This window comes from Argopecten irradians, chromosome 16 (genome assembly GCF_041381155.1).
Source record: "Argopecten irradians isolate NY chromosome 16, Ai_NY, whole genome shotgun sequence".
NCBI lineage: Eukaryota > Metazoa > Mollusca > Bivalvia > Pectinida > Pectinidae > Argopecten > Argopecten irradians.
The window spans coordinates 17,277,861-17,297,167 of NC_091149.1; the positions used below are offsets into that span (position 1 = coordinate 17,277,861).

Below are 19,307 nucleotides of genomic sequence, written 5' to 3' on the forward strand. Positions count from 1 at the left end.
CCCTAGGGGTCTAGTTTTGCATATTTCATTTTAGGACCAATCTGTCAACAAACGGCCGACAGACCGCCATCTTGGATTTGGATAGTTAAAGTTTGTTACCGCTATTTCTCAGAAAGTACTGAAGGGGCCTAGTTGTGCATATTGCATTTTGGGACCGATCGGTGCACAAGATGGCCGACAGGACACCTTCTTTTATTTTGATAGTTTAAAGTTGATACCACTTTTTGTAAGAATGTACTGAAGGAATTTGTCTCAAAATTCATGTGAAGGTTCCCCTAGATTCCTGGTTATGCATATAGCATTTTGGGACCAATCGGTGAACGAGATGGCCGTCAGGACGCCATCTTGGATTTTGACAATTGAAGTTTGTTACCGCTATTTCTCAGAAAGTATGAAATGAAGAGTAAGAACGACAACTCTGTTATAACAGAGTTTTCGTTCTGGAACGAAATGTTAACACGGCTAAATAAACCTATCAACCCGCTTATTTTCGCGATTTGGGTAATAAGGAAACTATGTTATAAATTTTGTTAAAAATTTTAATGTAAGTTAATCTCAGCGTGATCTATCGATTGAAATAATCGTGTCAGCTATGAAAATTCTTTAAAGGTGATATTTTTTGGGTCAAACAGGCAAAAATCGGCATTTTGATCACTGGTTTCTGTTTAATTCGTCCTAGTGAAATAACTTAAAAAGTTAGCAATCTGAGACTCTACATATAAAAAGTCTAAATAATTCTGAACAAAACGGTATTTCTGATTTTTGGAAATGTTACATACAACGACCACAATACAGCCTTGAATAATGGTGATATTTCGCAGGTTCTCGGTAAATTTCCACAACAGACGAGATATTTCGGGGTCCCAGACGCCTTCCTTCGGAGCTATTCTCACCGATTGGACCGGCAAATGTACCATTTAAAAATGAGTGACATTTTTGAAATTTTCTGTAGAAGTGACTAAATATTATAAAATGAGTAAATAATGTATGCACTAATCATCAGATTTATGTTACAAAATGCGTCCAACAAGTGCAAAGTGAAATTAATCTGTTTGTACTGTATCGAACGCACAAAATCATGGCGCAGACTATCGCGCCCCCTATAAGGAATGTGTATTGTTTGTATCCGGTTGAGTAAAAACGTTGAAGCCGCCTTGATGTTCAAGTTAAATCCGGCATTATCAGGTAAGTAATTGTTCATTTTACTTGTTATAGACATCAATATCATTATCGGTGGATATTAGTATTATCAGATATATTTGATTGTTTTTGTAGGCCTGCAAATATAACGTTAGGTACTGTTTACAGTCTGTTTATGATCATCATCGCGAGTGACTGTCTGACAACAGAACCATGCATGCGTTCTAAATCGTGGCTTAACAGCACGTAAACTGACAACTGTACCGCCTTTGAGGCAGATGCCGTTTGAATATATGTATCTCCTAATATATTGTTTGAGCATATGATTAAATTGTTAGTAGTTAAACCATAAAGTCATGCACATATCGTTTCGGTAGTGCGTAGGCTCACATGTAACTTACGTAGCTTCGATTTCGTTACATGTCATTTCGGTACATGCGGAAGTCTTTTCGGTATCATAAAATGAACATGGCGAAATGACATTCAGAAGGTACCGAAATGACTTCAAGTAATCTGAATATTAGACAACTAAAGAAAACAAACCAGAAAAAATGGTAACAATGTAGTTTGACAATGGATATGATCAACATTATTACATGTACATTTTGTAGATACATGTACATTTGTATGCACTGCAGTTTTACATGACACATGATAATTGCTTGGGCTTAAAGGCCCAATATCCGTATCTTTCTTATTTTTTTTATGATTTAGAAGAATGTTGAAAAAAAAATCCTGTTGTAAATCATGCAGAGACAGGACTAAATCGAAGTCAAGATGAGCGATTATGATTAGGAATGTTTTGATAAAAATCAAATAAATATTAAAGATGCTCCACCGCCGACAGAGCATAAATGATATTCATTATTTGAACAATAATTGGTATTTAATTGTGTATATATATGTCTAATTAACCCAAAAAAATTATATAAAATAATTTGTTTTGCCTTTGGTGCATGCGAAATCAGTACTTCATTCCATATATGATATAGCGGCACAGAATTTTTTCGGGATGCAATTAATTATTTTTTATATTTTTAACTTGAAGTAAAATTAGAAGCTCAAACTTTTCAATGGTGGTAATGGTGTAAAGTAAGTAACTTTTGTAACTGATGCAAAATACTAAATCGTCTGCTCCTGTTTTTAATAGTGAAAAAATACTATTTGTCAGAGGTGGAGCATCTTTAAACATCTCTAGGTGGGTCCCACTTAGTCAAACAAGCCGAAGTTAGCCGACATTGTGCCGAGAACCTCATGTGACTCACTACCGCATCTACGTAACGTCTGTTCGATCTCTTCCGAAAACAGGTCATGAACTTTCCGACTTCCGTTCGGCAATAATCGTAACTTCTATGGCGACCACTCGCCGACCAGTTAAAAATGAAGGCATGTTTACATGTATTGACTTTCAATAACTGCTGTATCAAAGTTATTAAAAAAAACATTATAAATATTGTTTAATATATCTTAATTTCAACTACATCTACAAATACTAACAATATCGGGGTCGAATTTAACTTTTTAAAATTTTGTTGATGGTTACGTATAGTGTGGCTTTAAGTTACTGTACAGACTGGGTGGGTGAGGTCATTATGTTAACGATGAAAATTCATTTCACAATTTTGCTGTGTTGTGTATAGTGATAGTCAACTACTGCGTAATAATTAGGATGCCGACAGGAATCATCAGATTGACCCGCGTTGTGAAAATTAGCATACATGTATAATATCACACCGACCCATTTATAGCAATGTTAAACACGGTCATGTCATAAATTTTGTAAGACGAACACTATTGTGGCTTCGTAGTTATTAATGACCTCTATGATCTTGTAACTTGTATGATTATCTCGGTTGACACGTCGAATCCAAGCCTGATTTCGCCACTCTTACATAAAACAGAATTGAAATTTTGACCCAGAGCTTAAACCCTGGCTATTCTCTCAAGGATTCAATAGATCTAGAATTAAATAAACAATGTTCAAGAACATTTGTAAGATTTTTCCTTGTAAAGGAAGTCGTTGATATCTTCTTGGTGCCCCTGGACTCTGATCTGGTGGTCATTTATTGAGGTCAAGGTGCGCTTTAAACAAAGCACCACGGATGCCCTTTTTTCCTGTCAGAATCACTGAAGTTTTGACTATGTTTTGATTAATACTAGTTATGTGATGAATAGAATCTTACACTCATGGCTACATCATTTGAAATTTATTAAACTTAAATTTATAAAATTTGATATACCACGAGCCTTTAAGGATATTTTGACATTTTATTTCCAAAATAACAACAGTTTTTCTGTGTTTTTTTTTTAATCATGCAGTATATCTAGGTTAAAGGAGACCTAGTTATAACACTCACTATACAGTAGTGAATGTCAAACTTGTAACAGCCTCTTCAGTTTTAAGCATTTTAGAAGCCAGATAAATTATGAATTTGAGAAATGTTTTCAATTTTTTTCTAAGTATAAAATTATATCTAAAAAAAAATCATAAATTGAAAGCCATTTCGGTTAAGGTATAGACTTTTAAATATATGATTTGCTTGCTCTTGACATTTTTTTCATCTGTAATGAATAACACTTGGAAACAGTAACTATTTTGAATACTAGTTCATGTACCTGTATATATATATAGGTAATCTTCCTCAATATAAAAATTAAATATGCTGTGTTATCTATTCATGTAAATGATTAATAAAACAAAAGAGAAGCATGAGCTTGGTATACTAGGTAATTCATTTCTGCGTATGTATAAAAGCTACAAATAGATCCTTAATGTGATGATTTATTTAACTGATTTTCATATCCTTCAGCAGTATCAAGGATTTAAAATGATTTAATTAACTGGTACCATATGTGTTTCCAATTCGAATGTAGAATACAGTTCTCTTTTTTTATTAGTTTAACGTCCTATTAACAGCCAGGGTCATTTAAGGATGTGCCAGGTTTGATGGTGGAGGAAAGCCTGAGAACCTTGAGAAAAACCACAGACCAGCTGTCAGTACCTGGCAAATTCTCCACATCGGATTCAAACTTGTGATCCAGAGGTGGACGGCTTGTGGTAATATGTCGGGACATCTTTACCACTCGGCCACCGTGGCCCCATGAATAGAGTTCTCATAAAAGGTCTCATAAATGTTATGATAATTAGAAAGCTTGGCACCTTATATAACCCATTACCCTAATTGCCCAACATCAATTAGCATTATACATTTCCAAGGCATTTCTTGATTAAAGCATTATATTGTTAAATATCTTATGTAAGTATGATCAAATGCATGTATACCATCAAGGGTTGAAAATGACAACTGACTTAAAAGGGTACTTGGGTTTTGAATTAAAAACTTAATATTCTTAAAATGTTCATATGAACAGTTTTCATTGGGATTGGATAAAGGGAGGTAATTGGCTTATTTGTTTATTTTTTAAGGTATAATTTCTAGCAAAATGCTCAATATCACTAAAAGAATTGCGAAAACAGAGAAAGCTATGTTTTGTTATGGATTGAGTATTCAGTCAGACCAATATTGTCTATATTTTGACAATTTTTTTATCTAAATGAGGAAAAACAGTTTCTTATTGATAAAATGGGGGTAGCAGAGACTTTTACATGATAATTCGTGATGTACATGTATAAGTACATGATATATTTCAAATCTGTGATGCCGTGTCATTATGAAACGATATACATGTAATCCATATTAAATGAATTCTGGTTATTTTAGCTTGATTATAGCAGTAGTTTTATTTTGTTTTTTTTTCTCTGTAAAAAACTGTTTAACATTTCTTGTTCTCTAAAATGTATGTATTTGTAAGAGAAAAAGTGTCCAGCCAGGCGATATTGTATATTATTACCAATATTTTACTTATTTTTCGAAAAAATGGGGGTAGCTAGCAGAGACTTTTACATGATTATTAATGAAAATGCATATTCCAGGCATCAATAGCAATTATGATGAACTCATTGCTTAATTGTATGTCATAGGGACAATTATAAAATGCCACATTCAAATTTTAAGTCTCCCTTTTTTTATTAATAAGAAAATAGCAGAGTAATAGCCTAATCCTTCTCCATACGCCAGGGGTTACTATCACTGACATAATATCTACCCCTGCACTATTTCATAATTAACTGATCGCCAGCTGTCAATCAAACCACATTGTTTGTTCCGACATTGAATAGAAACACGTGTGTTTGCGAGTAGAGGCGTGGCTATATTACACCTGGCAAATCGGTCAATGAAACTGCAGGCAACAGAAGACACAGGTAATTAGATCATTTAACGTACATCAAAGGAATTGTATAATATGGTTCACTGTGTTGGTTTGAAGTTGGGTGTCACTTTCTCTGTAATCTTGAAAGGAAGTCTTTGCAGGACTGTATCAGTTATTAGGTCAGCAGAGACGAAGTCTCCAGTGACCTATTCTAATAGCCTTTTGTCCGTCGTCGTGCGACAATAAATTACATTTTCGTCTTCTTCTCAAGAACCACTGAACTAAATTCAATGAAATTTTGCAGAAACTTTTCATTGCCAAAGATCAATAAAAATTGTGAATTATATGGTCCCCTAGAGGCCTGAGGGTATGGTCCAAAAGAGGCCTGAGGGTTTGGACCAAAAGGTGTCAAATAGGCTAAAACTTCAAAAATCCTCTTCTAAAATTCCGGAAATGGTAGAATCATATACTCTTCATAGATGGAATAACGTTTCCCCTTGGGGAGGGGGTCAAGTTTACTATAGTTTATATTGGTAAAACTCATTTTTGAGCATTATTTGTTCTTTTGTAATAGAAAATGAGTCAAATAATGTCAGAATTATCAGTATGAAATGGCCATTGAATCATATTAATGAAATTTCCATAACTAACCCCCAGAGGCCTAATGGATGGGGCTAAAAGGGGTCAAATAGGATAGGCTAAAACTTCAAAAACCCTCTTCTGCAATTCTGGAAATGGTAGAATCAAATACTCTTCATAGATAGAAAGGTCTTAAGGTCCTTTACAAAAATTATGAATTATATATGACCCTGGGGTCTCATATTTCCCCCTGGGTAGGGGGTCATATTTACTATAGTTTCTATAGGGAAAACACATTTTTGAACATTATTTGGTCATTTGTAATAGAAAATGAATCAAATGTCAGAATTATCAGTATGATATGGCAATTGAATCCTATTAACACATTTTCCATGACTGACTCATAGGGGCCTGAGGAGTGGGTCCAAAAGGGGTTTCTTTTAATTCATAAATGCTTTTTAAAGATTTGAACCGAATTTGCAATTGTATCAGCACTCAGGTGACTGTCAAGGCCTCTTGGGCCTCTTGTTTACTTCTGAACTGCCTCCTATTTTACTATGAGAAATTAGTCCATGAGTGGGTATTACATCAGTGATAGTAACCCCTGGAATATTGAGAATGTAGCCAAGTGATTTTTACAAGCCTGGGATTGGTCAGTTTTTTTCTTCTGAAGTGGCTCTATTTTTACTATGAGATAGTCCAGGGGTGCATATTACGTCAGTGATAGTAACCCATGGAGTATTGGGGATGTAGCTTAAAAGGATTTCTCATTTCTTAATTACCTTCCTTTAATGTTTTTTTTTTATAGAAAATCAGTCAAAATGTATCTTTCAGGTTAACTGCCAGTATATATCATATAATGAACTACCAAGGTTGTTTAAATAAATAACCTTGACCTCTATTCAAGGTCACAGGGGTCAAATAGACTAAAATCCTGAAATGACTTCAAACTCTGGTATATTTTCCATAACCTAATGAAATTGGCCCCGTTTAACAGTAACAACAAGAGTTATCTCCCATTTCTCTTCTCTTCATTTCATCCGCGACACTCCTTCAGGTGTCGCCCAACTAGTACTCAAAGGATCTTTCTCAAATTTCATATGTAGTAATATGAAGTAAACGTTTAAAAAGCAGAGAAAAGATCCCTCTTTTGTTTTTCAGACATACTTGTAGATCATTCTTTGGTGGGCGCCAAGATCTCCTGTTTTCTAATTCGATCATGTAATAGAAAAAGGATGCCGCCGAAGACACCAAACCTGCTCACATTATACTGACAAAGGGTGAACTTAGCTAAGCGCTAAGCAGGAGCACTTGGTAAGGTAATAAGGGTAATTGTACACTTGTTTCCCTTGCTGGTGGTTCGTGAATGCCTTGTTGACTGGAACGGAATGCAATTCGGAGGATGTTTTTGCCCTGTAAGTAAGGTATTAAAATTGCACCTACTGCCCCTATTGTATGATCTGTCATATATACACGTGTACGTCATTACGAAATTTGTTTGGAAAATTCTATATCTATCTGCCTGTGTATGCGAATTTGATATGTTTATTTTCTGTCGCAGTGAGTTGGAATATCCCCTCTTATACAAGGGGTTTTCAGTTGATTTTGAAAAACATGGAAATGTTGGGGATTTTTTATTAGCGGATATTTTCATAAGGATATATGCTCTATCATTCAGCAGAATTTGGTAACTTGTGATGATAATTATTCCCATAACATAATGGGACTTTAATATGACGCTAATTAATCAAACAAACAAATTGTAATAATGAACAAAAGAAAAAGAAATAGAAAATGACTATATTTATGACCTCGACTCTGAATTACAAGTGTATTTTCTTTTCTTGATAGTTTAAATGTGATGCACAGTGGTTTGTAATGATAAACTAATGGAAGTAAAAATATAAGCCATATTTACGAGCTCGATACTGAATTATCTTGATTGTTAATAGGTTATCATTCGTTTTAATATATGCCAATCTACATGTCTTTTCTCGTCGAACTGCAGTCATATAGTTTTATCAATACAATTAACATACTTAGCTATTATATAAATTATTCATTGTCATATTTGAGCACTGGTAATCAGGGACTTGTAAATAAAAATTTTCTTAAAAGGTTGGTCAATATGCAGTGGTGATCTGAAAACCATTGTCAGTTTTGTCAAATTAATGTTTTTTGTTCATAACGTTCATTCCCTTAAGCGTCATTATGATAAAACAAAAAACCCATTTCGTAAAGCAGTTTATTTGATAAACACAAATATGTAGTAAGTGTGCATTGGGCAATGTACATATAATTGTAGTTTTAATATACTGAAAATATGATCTACCCAATGAGGCCAGACGAAAATGAATCGTCTCTGAAATTAAAAACAAATATTTTTTCATCAAACAGTTTTCTTCAAGATTGATATATCAGACCAAGCTCTATTGTCAGACTGGGTGTCATATTTTAGCTTTTTAGGTCATCTGACCCGAAGGGTCAGGATGACCTATAGTCATCATGTTTCGTCCGTCGTCGTGCGCCGTCCGCCGTGCGCCGTGTGCCGTGCGCCGTCCGCCGTGCGTTAACTTTTCACATTTTGAACTTCTTCTCAAGTTTGACCAGTGGGATTGAGCTGAAACTTACCTGAAATGATCCTGAGATGGTCCCGACAAAGTGTTGTTATTTTTCGGGTCGATCCGAAATCCAAGATGGCCGCCACAGCCGCCATCTTGAAAACACATTTTAAACTTCTTCTCAAGTTCTACCGGTGCGATTTGGCTGAAACTTGCATGAAATGATCCTGACATGGTCCCGACAAAGTGTTGTTATTTTTCGGGTCGATCCGAAATCCAAGATGGCCGCCACAGGCGCCATCTTGAAAACACATTTTGAACTTCTTCTCAAGTTCTACCGGTGCGATTTGGCTGAAACTTGCATGAAATGATCCTGACATGGTCCCGACAAAGTGTTGTTATTTTTCGGGTCGATCCGAAATCCAAGATGGCCGCCACAGCCGCCATCTTGAAAACACATTTTAAACTTCTTCTCAAGTTCTACCGGTGCGATTTGGCTGAAACTTGCATGAAATGATCCTGACATGGTCCCGACAAAGTGTTGTTATTTTTCGGGTCGATCCGAAATCCAAGATGGCCGCCACAGGCGCCATCTTGAAAACACATTTTGAACTTCTTCTCAAGTTCTACCGGTGCGATTTGGCTGAAACTTGCATGAAATGATCCTGACATGGTCCCGACAAAGTGTTGTTATTTTTCGGGTCGATCCGAAATCCAAGATGGCCGCCACAGCCGCCATCTTGAAAACACATTTTAAACTTCTTCTCAAGTTCTACCGGTGCGATTTGGCTGAAACTTGCATGAAATGATCCTGACATGGTCCCGACAAAGTGTTGTTATTATTCGGGTCGATCCGAAATCCAAGATGGCCGCCACAGGCGCCATCTTGAAAACACATTTTGAACTTTCTCAAGTTCTACCAGTGCGATTTCGCTGAAACTTGCATGAAATGATCCTGACATGGTCCCGACAAAGTCTTGTTATTTTTCGGGTCGATCCGAAATCCAAGATGGCCGCCACAGCCGCCATCTTGAAAACACATTTTGAACTTCTTCTCAAGTTCTACCAGTGCGATTTGGCTGAAACTTGCATGAAATGATCCTGACATGGTCCCGACAAAGTGTTGTTATTTTTCGGGTCGATCTGAAATCCAAGATGGCCGCCACAGTCTCCATCTTGAAAACACATTTTGAACTTCTTCTCAAGTTCTACCGGTGCAATTTCGCTGAAACTTGCATGAAATGATCCTGACATGGTCCAGACAAAGTGTTGTTATTTTTCGGGTCAATCCGAAATCCAAGATGGCCGTCACAGCCGCCATCTTGAAAACACATTTTGAACTTATTCTCAAGTTCTACCGAAGGGATTTGGCTGAAACTTGCATGAAATGATCCTGACATGGTCCAGACAAAGTATTGTTACATCTCTGGTTGATCCCAAATCGAAGATGACAACCATGACACTATGTATAATTAAGTTCCTATATTTAAAGGCCCTTGGGCCTCTTGTTTGAAATGAAATTTGTTGAAAGAAATTGAAAATGATCCTGACATGATCCTGACAAAGTGACACCATATATAATTAATTTTACTATTGTCAAGGTAGTCAGATGACCGTTAAGGCCCTTTGGGCCTCTTGTTTTTTTATCTCTTCCATTTCACAAGTTGATTTTTTCACAATCAGATTTACGACTGTGCATAGTTTTGTCTTAAAACATAAAGACCAGCATTTACAAAAGCGTTTCCGAGCAATCGCACAAACCCCTGAAGAGGTAGAACGAAAACCGTCATAATTACCTCCATGTAAATCTTATTGTAAGCTTAAAAGTATTCACGATGAAATGTCGTTTTTAAAACACCACATTTTTTCATAAAATACCTCTAGAAATATTATCGCTTTGGAGGCATGCATTTCCTAATCATATGTACGAAATTTTACTCATTCTATACTTACACTCGCTGACAGATGTAATATTCCTTCCATTCACATTCTCCATCAGCCCATTTCCCTGTATACCACCAATCATTTAACAAACAGTCCTCTCCCTGGTTACCGTTGTTAGGGTCCGGAGCGTGCCAATTAGTGTATGTCATTGTCTCCTGATTGGACATCCAGATCCATGTACCCTCCTTTGGGATGTCAGTACCTCCCAACCAGTATCTACGGTCTTAAAAATCAAAACATAATAATTCAAGTTCCATTTTACCAAATTATATGGGGTAAAGCAATGAAAACGTGATAACGAGAAACTCTGTAACCTTTCAAATATGTACGTTTATTAGCAATTCTAAAGAAAGGAGATTATTAAGAAAAATTGATGGTTTGTTTGATTACAATAACGTCCTATCAACAGTTTGTTTAGTTTTTATGTCCTATTAACAGCCAGGTCATGTAAGGACGTGCCAGGTTTGTTGGTGGAGGAAAGCCGGAGTACCCGGAGAAAAACCACCGGCCAGCGGTCAGTACCTGGCAACTGCCCCACATGGATTCGAACCCGCATCCCAGAGGTGGAGGGCTTGTGGTAATATGTCGGGACATCTTAACCACTCGGCCACCGCGGCCCCCCTATCAACAGCTAGGGTCATGCATCAAGTAAAATCGCAGTTTTTTTGTAACAATATATTTACTCTTTGGGCCTGATATTCCTATCTACCAGGGTTATTACCTTTTATTTCAATTTACCAGTACTGAAGGGAAGTAACTCTTGTGGAGATATGAGATTACAATACCGCCAAACCAATATCTTATAAAGATGGTTAAGCAAACACAGAATTGCTCTTAAGAAATTTATCTGGTCTCACCAATGAAAATAATTAAGATAAATTAATTCAATTTAGTTCTTCAAAGTCAAAATCTTACAGCATGAAACAGTGAAAACATTACTAAGACGTTGACAAATCCTTCTAACCGATGCCTATGGTCTGAAACAATGCAAACATTGTTATCAAGAAAAAAAATCAGCTCCACCTTAAGGCTACCTAAGGTCAATAACATAATAAAATAAAAATGTTGCCCATTGTGTGAGGTCTCAAACAATGTATGTAAAGAATGGAAAGGTGGTTTTTTAAGTTACTTAAAAAAGGGTTTGTTTAAAGTTATATGTGTCTTATTATTCATACTCACGAATCCTGAAGAGCTGTTAATGCTATTCACCATCAAAAACATTTTGAGAATTACAAAGCTTACAATGCATAGGTTGTAATTTCAAAGTACAAATTGCAGCAAAAAATAATTTCTTTGTCTTGCATGTTGTACCTTATGCCTCTTTTGCATGTTCGTAAAATGTGATTGAATTTCTTATTTTGTGTCAGGTAGGCACTGGATTTTGTCTACTGGCTGAGACTAACCAAAGTCTATAAAAGGGGTAAAGGGAGTGGGACGACTGGTTCGCCCGTTGTCAGTATAATTTGACCTGTGGGATGTGTTGCTTGGTGTATTGGACCTGCGGGAAGGGCGTTAGAATTGTACCGGCTACCCCCATTGCATAATCGTAAAAGGCGACTACATTTAGGATCTTATCTTTTCTCTTCTTCCATACTGACTTTATCTTTCCAAATGCCTCCCTTGGAACCGCCTCACTTTTGGTCTTGAGTTGAACGTTCGCCCCTGTGAGGAAGGCTCTTTGTTCTGTCCTCTATGCATGATCGTAAAAGGCGACTAAATTTAGGATCTTATCTTTTCTCTTCTTCCTAACTAACTTTATCTTTCCTAATGCCTCCCTTGGCACCGCCTCACTTTTGGCCTTGAGTTGAGCGTTCACACCTGTGAGGAAGGCTCTGAGTTCTGTCCCCTGGCCGAGACACACCAAAGTCTATAAAAGTGGTAGTTTCTGCTCCTGCTTAGCGTTCAGCATACAGGGAGTGGGACGACTGGTTCGCCCGTTGTCAGTATAATGTGACCGGGTGGGGTGTGTTGCTTGGTGTCTTTGGCGGCATGCTTCAGTGATATAGCACTATTAAAAGGGCAACAGTTCCACTATACAAGAAGACACAACACGAACATACCGCAGTCTCCCAGTACACTCACCTCGCACAACATACACGCAACACACCGCATACATGGGAGGCCGTCCTTACATGACCATAGCTGTTAAGAGGACGTTAATAAATCAAACAAACAAACAAACAAATCTGTCCTCTGGCCGAGACATATAAAAGTCTATGCAAGTGGTAATTTCTTCTCCTTCTTAGCGATCAGCATACAGGGAGTGGGACGACTGGTTCGCCCGTTGCCAGTATAATGCGAGCCAACGACTGGTTCGCCCGTTGCCAGTATAATGCGAGCCAAGGTCATGTAGAGCCGTTGCGGGTTTGTTGGCCGCGGTGGCCTAGTAGTTAAGATGTTTACGAAATATTGCCACAATCCCTCCACCTGGCTCGCGAGTTCGAATCCTATGTGGGTCAATTGCCAGGTACTGACCGCTGATCAATGATTTTTTGTCCGGTACTCTGGCTTACTTCCAACCACAACGACTGTTCAATTAACCATATGATTGTGTATACTTACGGTTTTGTTTTGATTGACTACCGATGAAAGCGTCCAACTCCGCTGTCATTGGTTCTGCTAGCTTACTGTCGAGGAACTGGCACATATCCTATAAAACAAATTGATGATATTTGGTTTCCTATAATGAGCTTTACAAAAGGTTGTAGTCCCCAATGAAGATGTTTAAAGATACTACATCACATACGAATTGTATTCTTACACATTATAGTGGAAGCAGATGAATTGATATTTTTCTTCATTTACAAAATTACTTACTTTATACAATTACAATATATTATTAACTGAAAAGTGTTTGGTTCTCATTTTTATTTATAATTAGAATATTTATAATGATTAATTACATCCCGAAAACAACTCATGACACTATGTGTTATATAGGTACTGATTGCGCAGATTACAAATAGTGTTGTTTTTGTAATATATGTTTTGTGTTAATAACATAAATTTATATATATACACAAATAATATCCAATTGTCTAAATGATCAATTTGTTTTGATTCGTCGGCAGTGGAGAACATTATTCGTCTTCAAAACCCGGTTTAACCGTGTCATGATTGATATAAAAAAGGAAAGATGTTAGAAAGAAGAGAAACGATAAGTTTCTACAAGTCGCCTTATAACGATAGGAGCAGCACGTACAATTATAACGCCTTGCCTGCAGGCCAGAAATTATTTCGTTTCATATCTATATTTTCTTGAACTTTTCATAACCCTGGCTAGCTAAAGGGAAAACATCAGTAATAGTATTCATTTTTTTATAATATTCCTGTTTTATGTCTAGATTATAGCTAAGAGCCCAATGTAGAAACCGGAATTGGAGATAAGAAATCAAAAGCACGGTCAATGACTGTAATTTACCTTCATTTCAGAAGGTACGTTAAGCAAGGACACTTCCAAAATTATATGGCGATTTAACACCAATCGATATATAATAATGTCTGTTTACATTTGATATTATCTATTTGGTACATGGATATATGCGATAAGGAATTGTTTGAAATTAAACATTCTGAAATGCCGTTGAATCCGCAGATCACTGATAAGATTTCAATATAGCGTGCAATAGTCCGCAAAAAGAAAATATTTTCGAATATATTGCATACTCAATTGTTTTATGAACGCAACGTTTTAAGGTTCAAGGGGCAAACAAGTTAATATAAATATATATATAAATACACAAAAATATATGCATTTTTTAATGCACCGGGTGAAATGATATGTTTTGTGTATTGCCGGCATGCTTCAGTGATAAAACAATAAAAAGGGCACGAGTTCCACAATTAATGCATCACTACATAAATTTACCAATCTCCCTAAGCACACAGACACCAAATACAAGGAAAGCCTTACTTAAATGACCCCTGATGTTGAAAGGACGTGAATATAATAAAGAAAACCAAATAGCACAAAAAACCAATTCTTACCATGGCTTCAGTCCATGTAACTTGATTATGGCTAAACAGAAAGCATTCGTCACCATGCTTGATCCAGCCGTCACTACAGGCGTTGAGGCTCCCTGAAATCAAAACAGATACAGATATGAATAGATTCGACAATACGACACCAAAGCGATATCACATATGACATCGGTCGTAATGATGTATTTCCGATTCATGATAATGTATCCTATGCAAATTAAAAATTAAAGTCGAAAAAAAGTATGCGAAGTTAATTATGTTTAAGATTTTTTTTTAAATCAAACTGTTTAAGATGTTTATGGCATTGTTTTTACATGGTCATACATTTGGGGCAATCTTTTTAAAACCTTTCAAAAGGACAATTCATTCCACAGTTGCTTTGGGAGATAAGGATTCTAAGGTATGGTATATACCGTATGTGATATTTTCACCCGCACGTCATACAGGCAACATACTGCATACATGGAAGGCCGAAGCTGTTAATTTGATAAAACAAACAAATAATTGACCTGCTTTTCTATATATCAATGTAAACAATGCGAATAATTGAATATATCGCATTCATTAGGCAAGCTACCGCTCAGCAAAAAGGGAGTGGGACGACTGGTTCGCCCGTTGTCCGTATCATGTGACCGGGTGGGGTCTGTTGCTTGGTGTCTTCGGCGGCATGCTCCAGTGATATAGCACTATAAAAAGGGCAAAAGTTCCACTATACAAGAAGACACAACATGAATATACCGCAGTCTCCCGAAACACGCACCTCGCACAACATACACGCAACACACCGCATACATGGGAGGCCGTCCTTACATGACCATGGCTGTTAATGGGACGTTAATTAATCATACAAACAAGGCAAGCTACCGTACTGTAGGAAAGCACCTATATCTTGAGTTATCATAAAAATGCAAAAATGTTATAAGCTTTTTTGATGGTGCTCATAAAAATGCAAAAATGTTATAAGCTTTTTTGATGGTGCTCGGGCCTGTCTTGTCTGTAATTCGCAATAATATCAATAGAGGATCTTAAAACATCCCGTCAGCGGTCATGTTCGGATGACCTTTTACCACCTGTCTATCAGATCAAATACATTTTCTACACATTACGACGATAATTGATAACGCCGTCTCGTCCCAGTATACATATATATTTAGCTTTGTTGTGAACTTTGGGCGAGATGACTACATACAGACAAACCATTTCGTCCCCAGTCAGGATTCTGGCAGTGCTAATAATCTGATTGGCCATTTCCAAAGTTCCATCTTGACGTATAGATCGTATAGATACATAAAAAGATCAATAATATTCATTAAACATAGCTCACAATGCAGACCAATTTGTCAATATGTTTCCATGTTTTTTGGAGGGGGAGGATGACCATTATACATGTAGTTGTATGTAATATTTGCTGTGCATTGCTGTGTGTTGTAGGTTTCCACACTATCGATATTCATCACTCTTTATTGTGAACAAAATATAGTTGAGTGATAAATTATTATTTGTTTGTATGTATGAGTTTTACGGCCCATCGACAACTAAAGTCATTTAGGGCCAAACTACAAGTCTTGCATTAGTTTAAAGATCCAAATAAGAAATATATAATGGTACCATCTAAAAGATATGTTTCTGTATTCGTAGTAAAAAATGACAAAATTAACTATACTTTTTCCTTCATTTATGTTTCTGTTTTGTGAAACTAATATGTAAGGTTCTCCTGTCCTTATTATACACGTAGTACAGTCCCACTGGAACATACTGATGCGAAGGTAGACGTTATGATATATTCATGTAGCATAACGGGAGTGTCGACTGCACAGCAGTTTAAAACATTAAAAAATATTTAGTTGAAAATATTGTTGATAATTAGGTGAAGTTATCAAGTCCTGTAACTCTTGCAAATATTGACAGATTCTGACCAGTAACAAACCATTCACTTCGAGATCTCATTCACATAAAGCAATATACCAAATTTGAATGAAATGAGATTATGAATACTACAGTTAGCGAGCAAAAACCATGGATTTATCTTATTTGACGAATTTGTAACCAAATTTAGCCAAGAAACATCCTTCGGGGAAGGTTAACATAAATTGTATAAATTTTGGATTTGACCACCTTGAGCGGATAGAATATGGCCCAAAAGAGGAATTTGTGAGAAATATCCATATTCCTTCAGAAAATAAATAACCTGTATTTAGAATATAATTCGGAATTACAAACCAGGTGAACGATGCTCTTGTTTATATCGAGTTTCATTTTTTTTTCATTAGGGAGTCTGTATGTGTAGACAGATATTACATTGTACATTGATCTTAAGCCAAGTTATATATAATCGCCTACCGTACCAATAAAAATATTGAAATGGTATCAAACAACAGGCAGTGCCTGTGTAAGTTCTCTCCTGGTAACATAATGTATATATACAAATGACATGAAAGAGTATTTGAAAGTATATGTTTCAGAAGTCATGACAGTATATGAGATATTATTAATGAGATTATAGATAGTAATTTTGTTTTTCAAACAGTATAATAATAAAGAAATGAGAATGAAACAGCCATGAGAAAATTATCTTTACCCACCAGATACAGACCAGAAAGTCCATGTGGCTAATAAGCCGATGGCCATCCACCAATGGGATTCAGAAATTCAACATCGCTGCTGCATTGTTGCAGAATATTGAGATAAAGTTTGGTCTAAATTTATACTTGTCATGACACATGCATTAATTTTAACAATTCCCTAAACAGATATGTAGCAAAGATAAATGTATCAATCATGTATTCTAAATAATATGATGATTTATATAATAATACGTAAAATGTACAACTAATAAATGATTTATGTCCATCGGAACAGATGCTATTATAGAAGTGTTTTACAGAACACTAATTCTATTAATAAATATATGGTACGGTGCCTTTATCCACGATTAGTTAATCATTTCTTCAAACTTATTGATGAATCATACAATTTAGAAGTACAAGAAATGTAGAATCAGAGAAAATTATGAATTGTACTTAATATATTTATATAGTAAACTTTATTTTGATTGTTCCAATACAGAATAACCTTGTCAAATGAACACAAGATATCTATGTTGCTTTATGAAACACGCTCCACCACCGACAGACCCTAATACATACTAATAATTCGTGTCTAATCGTCTATATATATATATATATGTCTAATTTTGTTTCCGGGACGCAGGTAACTATTTTTAATATTTCATCTTGAAATAAAAATTCATGCTCAATTTCCAAAGATGGTAATAGTGTGAAGAATGTATTTTTGTAACTGAGAAAAAATATCAATTCGTCTGCACCTATTTTAATAGAAAAATACAATTTGCCAGTAGTGCCAATTATGAAACTCGTGTCATATTAAGATTATAAGTTATAGATCAGTTACGGATACCATTTTTAGCCCACGATCATCAGATTTCAAACTTCACATGATGAGTCCTTTTGTTCCATATTTGTGCCATACAAATCTTGAGGCTGATCGGAAAAACAAGACAGCCATCTTTGATTTTGGCAGTTGAAGTTCTTTTTATTGCTATTTCTTGAGAACTACTGAGGAATTTTGTTCAAACTTCACATGGATGGTTCCCTGGGTCTCTCGTGTACCATACAGATTTTGTGGCTGATTCGAAAAATAAGATGGCCACCAGTCAGCCATCTTGGATTTTGATAGTTTAAATTTGTAACTGCTATTTCTCAGAAAGTACTGAAGAAATCCTTCTCAAGGAGGTTCCCATAGGACCCTAGTTGTGTATATTGCATTTTGGGACTGATCGGTCAACAAGATGGCCGACCAGCCGCCTTCTTGGATTTTGATAATTAAAGTTTGTTATTGCTATTTCTCAGAAAGTACTGAAGGGATCTGTCTCAAATTTCATAACTAGGTTCCCCTAGGACTCTTATTGTGCATATTACATTTTGGGACTGCTCAACCAACAAGATGGCCGACCGGCGGCCATCTTGGATTTTGACTGTTTTTTACCACTATTTCTCAGAAAGAAGGGATCTGTCTCAAATCTCATTTGTAGGTTCCCGTAGGACTTTAGTTGTGCATATTACATGTTTGGACTGATCGGTCAACAAGAGTACTGAAGGGATTGTTCTCAAATTATCATGTAGGTTCTTCTAGGGCCCTTGTTCTGTCTATTGCATTCTGGGACCGATTGATCAACAAGATGGTCAACCACCATCTTGGATTTTGATAGTTTAAAGTTTGAAAAGCAGAGAAAAGAAGTTTAAGTTTGAAAAGCAGAGAGAATACCCCTCTTTCATTTGTCAGACATAGATCAATCTTTGGTGGGCGCAAAGATCACTCTGGGATCTCTTGTATTGTATTGCGTTGGCATATTTACACACGATTAAATTTACAAACGGGTGAACATGTTCTAGCTCGTCTTTGATGGATAGTTATGAATACTGCAAACATACATAATATTTGTATAAATATGCTTACCAAACAGGAAGAGAAGGCCGATCAATTCGATGACAAACGCCATATTGTCTGAGTCAGTAATAAGTAAAAATATAGATAGGCCGGAACTCTTATCAGAATATAGATAAGGCGAATGTGTCATAAGGTGATAGCGCATTTGGATTCGTAAACATATTAATTTATAGAAATCTTGTCTGTTTCAATTTCAAAGTATAATTGCACCGATGCATAACACAATAAATGGCACATTGCGCACTGTTACACCGTACATTCACATGTTACTGTTACGGGTGATGCGTCATTTGAAATCCGCATATACATTTGAAGTTGAAACGTGTCGACTATAGCTGCTAAGAACAGTTTTTAGGACATATTTACATAGTATACGCGTAGCCGAAGACTTTCATTTGAACCATTCTAATGCTTGGTATTATG

General features: G+C 36.1%; 1 protein-coding gene across 1 annotated transcript; it reads right to left on the reverse strand.

Annotated features, from left to right (window-relative positions):
• Positions 1-8,158: 8,158 nt before the first annotated feature.
• On the reverse strand, positions 8,159-18,978 carry LOC138311017 (perlucin-like protein). The gene is made up of 5 exons (XM_069252445.1): positions 18,894-18,978; positions 14,424-14,515; positions 12,999-13,086; positions 10,446-10,659; positions 8,159-8,293 (listed from the first exon to the last, which is right to left on the reverse strand). Exons 1-5 carry the CDS (start codon positions 18,934-18,936, stop codon positions 8,260-8,262), a joined length of 471 nt encoding a protein of 156 aa, XP_069108546.1. The 5' UTR covers positions 18,937-18,978; the 3' UTR covers positions 8,159-8,259.
• Between the last annotated feature and the right edge of the window lie 329 nt (positions 18,979-19,307).